Source organism: Lycorma delicatula, chromosome 8 (assembly GCF_047948215.1).
Source record: "Lycorma delicatula isolate Av1 chromosome 8, ASM4794821v1, whole genome shotgun sequence".
In the NCBI taxonomy this organism is placed as follows: domain Eukaryota; kingdom Metazoa; phylum Arthropoda; class Insecta; order Hemiptera; family Fulgoridae; genus Lycorma; species Lycorma delicatula.
The window spans coordinates 43,512,652-43,525,042 of NC_134462.1; the positions used below are offsets into that span (position 1 = coordinate 43,512,652).

Consider the following 12,391-nt stretch of genomic DNA (forward strand, 5'->3'; position numbering starts at 1 on the left):
GCGGGGAGGGGGGGAAATCGAGATGTACTTAATCTAACTTCACTATTTAAAGTATAAAACTGAACTGTTTTTAAAGTAGTAACTTAAATAATATAGTTTAGTTGAGCTGGAATCAGAGTTGGCAAAAAGTACCCCATATAAATACAGTATACACACAATATCATATGAGGAGGCAAATCACAATGAGAGGCACATATCCTTTTTTCATAATATTTAACAGTGAACAGTTTTTTTTGCTAAAATTTCATATTTAAAAAAATCTCCTCACTTGGCAGCTACTAGGGTTTTTTACTTCTTATGCATGGACATTAAGGGTGATGCTGACAAGTACTTTTATACATTTGAACATCTATCTAACAGAACACGTACAAGAAAATTTGATACCTTATGGAGATAGGTGACCTTCAAACTATATCATTCTTTGTCAACCTTCAGTAACCTATTCACAGTTTTTAAATTCACCACTGTTTTACCTGGCTTAAGGTTTTTTTTATACATGCGTAGAATATAAGTACTTCTCTTTCTCCTTGCTACTTTATTATTACCATTATCATTATAGCATGGTTTGAATCATCCTATTAGATAATGTTTTACATTTTACTATTGTTGTATTAATGTAAACCTATAAAATCACAACTTTTTTGCAGTACTGTTTTGAAATTATAATTAACTAACCTCAAAAAAAAAATATTCTTAGAAATGAATACAATAAACCATATTATGTTTACAAATCAATAAAGAAAATTTTACAAAAAATCTGTTCTGATTGAAAAACATAACCAAAAATTAACTTCTGTTATATTATTAAAAGCCAGTCAACGTACAATAATGTGCTCTCACTTACAGATTTTGAAATAAAATACAGAATCAGAATTTTTACACTGTAATGTCATATAGAACTATTAAAATAAATAATTAAGAGGATACAGATAAACAGATGCCCCAGATTTCAAAGTTTGCTAGTTACATAAGTCTAAATTCAAGTGAAGCCATGAAGTGCTAAAATGTGGGATAAATAAAACAATAGGATATTGCCCACTATTTTTGACAGTTTGTATCAGAAAAATTGGTGTATCATTGCCTGGAAATTGGTACAAAATTAACTTGTTAGAAACTAACAGATTTAAAATGAGTCTATAAATTGAAGTGGGTAGTGGGAAACTTATTTTATTTAATAATGATGCAGAACTTTGTTGTTGAATAATAACAATAAGAAAATAGTATCTAATAAAATAATCTTTTATTAAAATCTTTAATAATTATTAAAAATCTTTTTGTACAGGTTAAAGTTTTTAAATTTTATTTTAAAAACTGAATTTGAATGTGCAGTATGTTATGCGAGGGATTTAAACCTTCCCATTAAAAAATAAAACTGCAAATAAAAAAAATTCCCCGTTGTTCATAATAAGGAACATGGTACTGGTGTCCATGAACATATACAACAGATGCAGTCATAAATTGAAAGTTTGAGATTATGTGAATAACTTCTAAATTAACAATTTTTACTTTATCCACTACATGCATATGGCAGGAAAACAAGATTTTCTTATCTAGCATGTCAAAAAAGGAGTACTCGGCTCTTTGCATGATTCTAGAAACCAGTATAGAGAGGTGTATGAATTTATGTGCATGTGTATGTGTATTTTCCTACATTTCCAGTTATTAGTTTTTTCATCTTTACTGAAACAATTTTTTAATCCGGGTACTATTTAATAGTTTTTTTTCTTTTAATTTACTATCAGTTTAATTTGTGGTTTGTAATAAATCAGCAAACACAGTTGAAAAACAAAAGCATGTAAGCAAATCAATTGAAGAAAAGACTGTAGCTATTGAAAAAATAAATAATGTAAAGTTTTTAAAAAATTAATTATCCTTTGATTTTACTGAAAGATAAATTAATTCTTTGACTGAAAAAATAATGAAACTGACTAAGCAGGACACAGTAATGGGGAATTTTTTCTGTTATTTTATGTAACAGAATGAAAACTGAACTCTGCTTTTAGGATCAAAAAAATTCCCAATTACAAGAAAATTAAAGAAATAAAGAGAGAAAGTAATACAAGGATTAAAAATTTTAAGTTACAAAAAAATCTGATAACATAAAGGTTCTGTTTTTTAGTATGGTGTGTATATATTTGCGCATAGATAATCTGAAAATGGTAGAAAGATTTAGGTTCTTAGGCAGTTTGAACAAACCATAAAGTATAATAAAATTTTTTGGAGTAAGAAGTTAAAAAACTAAAAGAGAAACTTACTAAAGTAAAGAAAGGTCAACATAATCAGGCCTTAAATAATTTTTTTGAGCATGATCACTCCAACGAGTACAAGCATATATTTATACAAGCAAGGCACTAATTTTGCGAGAGCTAATGGAAGCAATCATCAGTAGGTATGGTTCAGAGTAAAATCAAAACATAATTTCTTAATTCTAGTATTTCAATAAAACAACAAAAATGTTACATGAATCTACTTATTTTATTCCTACTACAGGTATGGTAGCATACTTATGAATATAAAAATCCCATTTATAACTAAAAATAATTCAGTATCTTCTCCTGTATGATAAAAAATTACTTCAGTTTTAAAAAAATTAGATTGATTAAAATATTTAACTTACGTTGGAGCATCTAATGGCTCAGGTTCACGACGTCCAAGACCTACAGGAGATCTAATTGCCTCCTCTTTTGTTATCAAATGGAATTCCATTTCAACATATCCCTATTTGAGAGAGTCAACAATATTTTATATTAAAATATAATAACTATAAATTGAATATTGCTAACCCAAATATCAAAGATTACTTTTTGTACTATCTTATTCAATATTCCTTGTTTGAAATTTCTGCTATTTGAAACTAATAACTATTTGTTAACAAGTAAATCTACTTTAGTTATGTATTACCTTTTTTCATTTTTTTATGTGCGACCTTTGTCATGGCACACACTGATTTTTTACTTTCAACAAATCTTATGCTGATCTTCAATTAATCATTGCTTACATAATTACCCACAGTAGTAAAATGTTTATTCTGCTTATAAATAAGGGTTGGATGCATGTGTTTATAATAGCATGATCAGTATGTTCACAATAGTGTAATTTATTTCTTACCTGTCACTCATATGAACTTATATGTATCCAGACTTAACATACAATGTTATCAGCTTTCAGTTAATGCACCAAGATGCAATCACCAACAGTTCTAGATAAAATAAACACATGCAAAGATATACTACAAACTTGCAAGGTAGATACCAATTTCACCAGATTGATGTTTAATCTGGACTAATCTTGAAATAAAATTGTTTTATTTCAAAGTCTCAGTTCCTTCATTTATTCCCACTTAAGAAAGTTAGAATAGTAGATGCTACAACATTTACAATAAGTAGACCTAATATGTCATATTATATATGTTTTCAAGTTTCTTTTGGTATTTGTTGAATGAACATGATTATACATAATAAGACTTGAAATGATGTATTGACTCATTTTCAAATTAACTGAACTTTTTCATTCAAAGGCCTTACAGAACAAATCGCTGGCTCTTTCTTCAGCAGTACTGCTGAAAACCTAGTATCGTTTTAAATGGCATCTATTTTAAAAATTGTATTTTTTTTAAGTAGAGCACAACATTCCAGGATGTTCTCAGTTAGTAACAACGAGATATAATGATAACAGGCTGGTACCTTCAGGGGAACATAAAACTACAATAGTTCTAAAAAAAATTAATAAGAACAAAAAGGTTTGTAAAAAGTGAATATCAATATTGTGATTTTTATTACCGTAATAATTTTTTTGGGAGTAATTTTTCTTTTTCGAGTATCATAGACTGGCCACCAACCACGATTCTTCTTCATATCAAATAAATTAATACGGTCTTTTGATGCACTCCAGACTGATTCTTTATTGCATTGCCACCACTTCAATTGCCCTTGTACCATATTGCACAATTCCATTGAGTTTGAACCTGAAACCAAATAATAAAATATTTATAATTTATAACCATAAATAATAAATAAAATAAAACTGTGCAGAATATGGAAAATTAAATAATTTAAAAAAATTGTTTTAACATATTAAAGAAGCAAGCCAGATTATCAAAATTATGTTTTAAAATTAAAACTTACATTGATACAACCAAAAGTAAAAAAAAAAAAAAAATTATATCCATAAAAAATGTAATACATGATTCTGATTCCAATACCTCACTTCTAACAAATCATAGACAAAAAAGTGACAAAGAAGGTATAAACATGAAGTTGTTCAATGACAACAAGATAAAATTTTTACCATAATCATAATAATAAATTTAAATTAATACTTGACTGTTAAAATTTGAATTGAGAAAATATCAGGTAATCTAGTTCCACTTTTTTTTTATAATAAATAATTTAATGAAAAAACACTTTGTATCAAGTAACTGTTTACTTAAGGTACTTTTTTTCCTGAGCACACAATAAAGTGTCTTTATTAGCACCCAAATATAATATTATTATATTAAAGGGAATTTAAGCAAACAATACAAAAATATAAAAACTTAGATAACAACAATAAAATAATTAAGATGTACAATACCCTAAAGAAAGAAATTCCTTGCAGAGAACAGCATAGATGTAAAGGACCTATGCCATATGTTAAAGGTAAAATAAAACAACAATGAAATAAAATATTAAATACCTAAAATAACAAAATAGCCATATGGCATACTTCAAACAGTAGCTAAGGACAAAACACATTACAGAATTAATCAAATATATGAATACAGATGCACAGCCTTAAGAAATAGTAAGACAACCTATAACAACATATTTTTTCCTAAAACATTTTGAATGTTAGCTCCTAGTTAAATTTCCAACACAATGCTGTATAACAGACACACTCCACAAGGATGTGGTGAACCATTAGTTGGTAGTCGTAGTGAATACAAATGGGTGCATCAGTCCAGTTCATGAGATATCCATGAGTGAGTCTAGTGTGCCCTATTCACAAATGGCAAATAATAACCTCTACTTGAATGTATTTCTGAATGAAGAGTTACACAGTGACAGTGTTCTTAAATGGATGAAGTTTATTGTTGGTAGCATTTCATTCACTCTGCCAACCATCAAGAACCTGCTGTCTGAAACAACACATTTTGTGAAAGAAGACTGAGAACAAGCATCTTTGGCATATTATCAGGGTGCTGTTAAGTGCTAAACCAGCAGTTGAATATTAGAGATTATGTAATAAAGATTAATTTTTTTTTATAATTTAGGGAAAACATTTTGTGTTGTACTTTATTACATCTTGTAAACAACAAAAAGTAATTAAACATTTTTAGAAAGCAACCAAAGTAGGTGGATAATTATAAAGTGTAAATAATCTATATTGAGATATTTACAGTAGACAGAAAAAAAAAAATATATATATTATTTTAAATCAATCCTTTCAAGATCTACATCACCTCTGTACTAACAAATATATAATGTAAAACAACCTGATCCACCTCAAGTACAGAATTAAGAAATATCTCACCTTATTTTGTTGTTTTTCTGCAAGAGTACTTTTGCGGGATCCCGCATCATCAGTTGTATGTAAAAAACCTTGTATAATTACATATTAAACATAAAAAATATTAAACGATTAAAATTAAAAAAATTTTTTAAAGATTAAAAAATAAAAATACAAACACATATGCAAAGGCATATGGAATCAATTGGGTAACATGCATGTGGCACTATTCCACTACTTTTCCTTAAAGGGTGAGTTAAATTATTGTAATACCTTATAATTTCAACAGTTAACTGTAAACATTACATAATTATGAAACAAAGTTAAAGAATTTATTTGGTATAGTTCACTAAAAATTGTTTATTTATCTAAATTTTTCCACTGGAGTAATAAAAACTGGCTTAAAAATAACTCTTTAACAAAATGATCTACATTAATGATTTCTGGTATAGTTTAGTAGTTTGAAAATAAATTAAAAGCAAATGAAATAACATTTTATTAAGAATAAAGTGCTTAACATATTATCTTCTTTCTTTCTTTTCCCTGTTTAGCCTCCAGTAATTACCTTTCAGATAATACTTCAGAGGATGAACGAGTATAAATGAAGAGTAGTCTTGTACAGTCTCAGTTAACATATTATCTAATGAAACATTTTAATGATATTAATTATCGTTAATTAAATCAAAAAGCACCTTACCAATAAGGAAATCAGACCTTGTTCGTTCTTTACTCCATATTTGTACATTAAATATAGCTGGTAATTTATTACTATAACCTTTATTACAAGCAAGCAAACATTTTCCTTTATGTTCATCTTGTATACGAGATTCCTCAGACAGTAAATAATGAAACTGAAAAATGAAGCGCCAATTAAAATTTCCAAAACCTACTGATCTAATATGAATATCAGTGTTCTGTTCATTTGAATCACCAACTAATCGTCTGAAATAAAACAAATTTTTATGTATCTAAATTAGCTTATACATGAAAAAAAAAATTAACATTTTTCACTTAAAAATTTATGCACGTTTACTGTACCCCAATATAAGAAGTTGGTACCCAGATGGCAAGATTTTATAACCAAAAAAGTAAAATAAAAAATTATCACTTTTCTAGCTGACATTGTCACTTAATTATTACATTTCATTGACTTCAAAATGTATTTTAATATAATTTATATGTTATTAAATCAAGTTTCAGTCTTACAGATATCCAAACATAATAATTACTATACTTTTTAAGTTCTGCTAGGGGATTTTAAGGAATGGATGTGTCATTTGTTAATCAGCAAGCAAATTCTAAAACAGATATTTAATAAAAAGATTTTCTGCATTGTTCTGGCTCTATTAATGCTCAACTAAAAAACTTTTGCTGAGGGTTGCTATTAAGGTATTAACATACAAACTGGAATTTTAATGGGTAGGATATCTCTTTTTTTTACCAGTGGTACGATATGATGTTTTTTAAAACATGAATAAAGGTAATAAAAAACCACTTTAAAAACTGAAAAAACTACTTTTTTTTTTAAAAAGTGGTTTTCTGTTGCCTTCTTCTTCACAAAGTTAGATATAGCATTACATACAAGCATGCCAAGCCATCTGAAATTCAGTTAGTGTTTAGCTCTACAAGTGACATCTTCATTCTATTACCAATGTAGACTGACTATTTAATAAACATCATTACTCTCAAATTAATTTGAATTACTGATTATTTACAAGCATGGAGACAATTGAAAACAACAAATAACTGTATCAACATAAGTACATATAATCAACAGGGAAAAGTGAAATGTTTTTACAATTTTTGTGTGCATTAAATGAGCATTTTTAATTAAATTTTTATTGTTGTAATCAACTGTAAAACTCTTAAACAAACAATGCCTGTAAATAAAATTTCATTAAAACTTTTAGCATTAAAATAAACCAGTTTGGATGTATATAATCTTCCCAACTTTGTATCATCCTCTCATTTATCATTATTGGTATTATTAGCTTTAAGGTCACTTATCTTTAAAGGCAAAAAAAATCTGTTTAAAATATGATCAAATATTTCAACTGAAATATTTTATTTCTGTTGTGTTTATCATTTATCAATGCTTTACAAGAAATTTAATGTTTAGTATATTTATGTACTTATGTATTGTACTTGTATAAGCTCTTTATATCTAAGGGTGAAAATAAGTCTAATTTGGTCAATATGGTATTTAGTGCAGTCACCACAGTTTAATTCAATATTTTTGAACTCATCTGTTTATGTGTTTGGCTAGATTTCACCTAAAAATGTCCAAATTTGCTATATGATTGGTATGTGGCACGAATATTTTATACACATTAATAATTTATAAATAAAAAGTTTTATTAAAGATTTGTAGCTTAAAATTACAATTAAATAGAATGAAAAAATAGATAACAGAAAAAATGAAGCACCAGATCATATTCAAAATGTTGTTCACCATAGACATGTTATAAACCATGGTGACCAAACTGGACAAATTTTCATCCTTAGATATAAAGTGCATATTCAGGCACTAAACATCAGAATCAATTTTACAAATAATCTCACAAGAAATGAACATACAAATGAAAGTATTTCCCACAATGTGCAACTTTAATTCTCATTGTGTTAACAAACATAAACTCACTCAACACATTCGCTATGAAATTTATAATTTCATGTAAACCACTGATAAATGATAAACACAACTGAAATAAAATTAACTATTTGATAATATTTTAAATGGTTTTCTTAACCTCTAAAGATAAGTTACATTAGTTGATGCTTATAAAGCTAATATGAATTATGTACACCATAGACAACATGTTAAGTTTAACATAAAAAAGAGCATTAAATAAATCAAAAAAAGGAAGAAAATAAACTTACCCTTTAACATAAATATCACACTGTTTTTTACCAAAAAATGCGGGGTCCCCTGTTCTAGGTTTAACTTTTGTAGTACTCCAAATGATAACACGTAACTCATATTCAATAGGCATCCTTGGTGATATATCAGTCATTAAACTATGAGGTAGAGGGCTTGTGTCATTTGATTCAAAAATGTCAACCCACATCTCAATTGAACCCTAAACAGTTTAAATATTTTTATGTAATTATAAATCAACTAAATTATCAAAAGCATATGATCAAACTGGACATAGTAACATTAATATACCTTAAACAAATATAAATTATAAATAGTATACAAAAAAAGAATTCTACGTAGGTATAACAAAAATGTTATTAAAATATATTAGCAAATAATAAATAAATGAAAATAAATCATATTATTATTATTATTATTATAATAAACTGCCAAATATTTAGGGAGGAGCAGATTATATCCAGTCTGTATATTAATTAGAAAAGACCAGGAGACAACTTGCTACGGGAAGAACAACATTCATATGAAGTAGTCACGGATTATTTTTTTATGCTTATACAAAATTGAGTTAAATGCTATGAACAAAATACTGCTAATTTAGTAAGCCAGTTGTTGCTAATTTTCTTCACCACCTCTAAAGAATTCCATAAACAATTCATACAAGTTCATATACTTTTCACATGAATCCCCCATATAACTGATCTCAGATAATCTCATCAAATTTAAACAATTGTTATAATTTCATTTGCTTTCCCTCAGAGTGTTTTTCAATTAAATTCTTGACAGGTTTTAATAGAAAAATTAAATGTTTAAAAATATCTGAATCTAATCAACCTATCCTCAGTAAAATTAAACATAAATATAACCCATTAAACTCACTGATAGAATGGGCATTTACAAATTTATTAATAATTGCCAATTTAAAATATGCAGGAACAACTAAAGAAAAAATGAGATTAGAATAAAGAAGCACTTGGCTCATTACAAATATAGAAAAACAGAGAAATCACACATACCCCAGTATTCCCTGCAAACTGATCACAAAATTAATTTATTAGAAACAATGTTTTTAAAAATATACATAATAAGCAGGAATCAGATAGTTAGGAAACTTTCTTTATTAATAGTGTAACCGAAACTTTATTGATAAGAAAATGATAAGGGATCAGTACCTGATACACAGTCTGAATTTTTAATTTATTAAAAATACTTTTTCACAAATTTTTTAATCATAAAAACTATTGTCTCTCCCTTAAAATTTTATTAATGGGCAGGAATACCTGTTGGATTGATTTAAGGATCTTTGTATTTCTTGATAAGATTTATATACCCAATCCATACATAAAAGAAGTGCGGCATGTGCTAAGTTTAAATTTACATTTTCTATTTAGGCTGCCTAAAACAATTATTTTTTTGCATTTTATTTTTATCCAAAAAAACCTGGCTAAAAATACTTGTTTCATAACATTTCATAAATACTGTTTATTTTAAAATATCTTTTTTTTCCTTTTATATATGTATAAAATATCTTTTGTTCACTAATGATGAATTTCTTATAGTATTAATTTATATCATCTTTGTCAACATTAACTTAACAGAAGCTAAACAGTGAAACCACAAAACTGCGTATAATGGAAATAAATGATGAGCATGATCTCAATCTTGTACAGCACATAACCTCCCTGGGGTATTTAAAATTCATCTTGTATGTCTTACAACAGAAATTCAGGGATATCCTGAAATTCTGATTTTCAGGATATCCAATATGTACATTGTTCCACTGATATTCAACATCCCCACAGGAGAGGTTGTAAATAACATCATACAAATACAGGAAAGATTGAATTTGTCCACTGGATTTTTTTTTATTCTATTATGTAAAATAACAATAGTAAGATGTTAAATAATATCTGAATTTTCATACCATAATTTAAAAGGCAAGTAAACAAATCTTTTATTACCAGTTTCCTAAGATTTTTAATTAGTTTTTAAATTGGTTAAATAGCTGAGAATATTATGATTCTCAAGAATCTGGAAACATCCCAGCATTTCCATTGTATCCAGCTAAATATTAGCAACTGTCACATTATATTGTAATTGGTCTCTTTTTGGTCTGTTTTTTTTTTATGTATTCAGTATATAATAATTTTCCTTATTCTAAACATATTGTTTAAATATGAGCATGAAATTATGCTAACTATAGTTTATTAGAAATATTTATAAATTACTGAAATGCTTTAATTAGTGATTTTACACTATAATATTGTGATTTTATAAACAATAATTATATGATATAATAAAAAGAAATTGCCAGGAATTAAATTATGTAACCAAATAAACATAACATTAACCTATATATTCATGCTTCATAGTAATGTCAATTCCATGTCTCATGTATGTACTGTGAAATACAATCATCATAGTCTGAGAATCTTCTAAGGATATCCAATCAGATTCCACATGGTATTTTTATATCATGACATGACCAAGGGCCAGTAAACATCAGATGACAAAAATATTGTATGGGATGACTAATATATATTTTATAGATATATCCCCATATGTGAGCAAGCACTGGACATTTTATATCCTAGGGATGAAAACATAACATTACAAGGCTTGTCAAGAGAAGTCTTCAATTATCCTAAGGATGTCTGGTGCGTTTGGTAATGTATTACGCAACCTGTTGTTTTAATTTTATATTCTTGTATGAATTAATTAATGCCTGACTAAATTATTTAATTTGAAACAGGTCTGAGCATTGAACTACAGAGGTCACAAGTTATAGAGCTCGTCCAAATATAATGAGATATGATACAACATACTTTTATTACATTAAGATTATTTATTTATTAATGCATCATTGTAAATTTTTGAGTAGATTATTTTTCAGATTTGATTTTTGGGGAACTGAACATATTTAAATTTTATATTCTGAGGCTTTTACTTGTCTTCTGTACAAAAATATAAATAAAATCCCGGTCAGGCATGACATTTTTCATATGCTACAAAATTCCATTTCCATATCCAACAGACAAGCTTCCAGCTTATCTGGTAAAATCACAAAACAAAAAAAAATTAGCTAGCTGTCTTTGTAAACCATCATCATTATCCAAATGGTAACATAGTTAATTATACATAAAACAAAGAAAGTCATTTGAAAATAAGTTAATGCATCATAACATTACCCGAGGAATACCAGGAAAATTGGGATGATAAAGTTGACGTGTTTCAACATGTTCCCTAACAAGTTTACGACCGACCACTGGAATATTTTCCCACTGTAGTAAAGCAATTAAAGCTAATTCATCAATATGATCTAAAATCAAAAATTTGAATAAAATTATGTACATAAAGAATTATTCAAAGACATGAAAATAATATAAGTGCTAAAAAACAAAATGATGTTTAAAATTGAATAACTTCAATAGTTTGCCTAAGTTGAATATCACTGGATGCATGCCACTGGCATTTATTAATTCCCAACAACTGTAGCAGCTGTCATGTTAAAATTTTAACAAGGGATTTTGGCAACTGAACATTATGTGCTCTTCGCTTATTATTTTTATCATGATTTTGCCACTTATTTTTATAGAATTCTGTACAACTGAACAGGTGTACACACATAGGTACTTTTATTTCATATACTTGATGTGTAATGAATATAAGTATTTCTTTCCATGGGCAGCCATTGATCATTTATTTAGTAATATTTTGTTCATTATAGAACAAGGAAGAGCTGCACTTGATCCACAGTTTATTCAATTGTTTTCAGCACTGTAATTTGTTAGATGTTTTTATCTATTCTTCAGAAACAATTTTTTAACTTTATTTGTTCAATCTGTTATACTTTTTGTATAAATTTTCTTTTAATGTTAATATTTTAATAATAAATAAGTTACAAAAGTACAGTTTATTATATGAGGTCTATTCAGAAAATAACAGAAAATTTTTAATTATGTGTCAACAGAGATACGAGGGATATCTCTAAGTTAAGACTGCTGGGAAATTTCTCTTCTTAAGTTT

The 12,391-nt window shown here is 27.3% G+C and overlaps 1 protein-coding gene across 1 annotated transcript in view; it reads right to left on the minus strand.

The window, feature by feature from the left end:
• The window catches only part of mfr (ferlin family C2 domain-containing myoferlin misfire), a 77,952-nt gene that overhangs the window by 22,021 nt on the left and 43,540 nt on the right, over positions 1-12,391 (minus strand). The window contains exons 12-16 of the mRNA XM_075373624.1: positions 11,554-11,684; positions 8,368-8,567; positions 6,185-6,429; positions 3,828-3,964; positions 2,618-2,718 (exon numbers count right to left, since the gene is read on the minus strand). Of these exons, the coding sequence (XP_075229739.1) occupies positions 2,618-2,718; positions 3,828-3,964; positions 6,185-6,429; positions 8,368-8,567; positions 11,554-11,684 (814 nt within the window). The remainder of the gene's footprint in view (positions 1-2,617; positions 2,719-3,827; positions 3,965-6,184; positions 6,430-8,367; positions 8,568-11,553; positions 11,685-12,391) is intronic.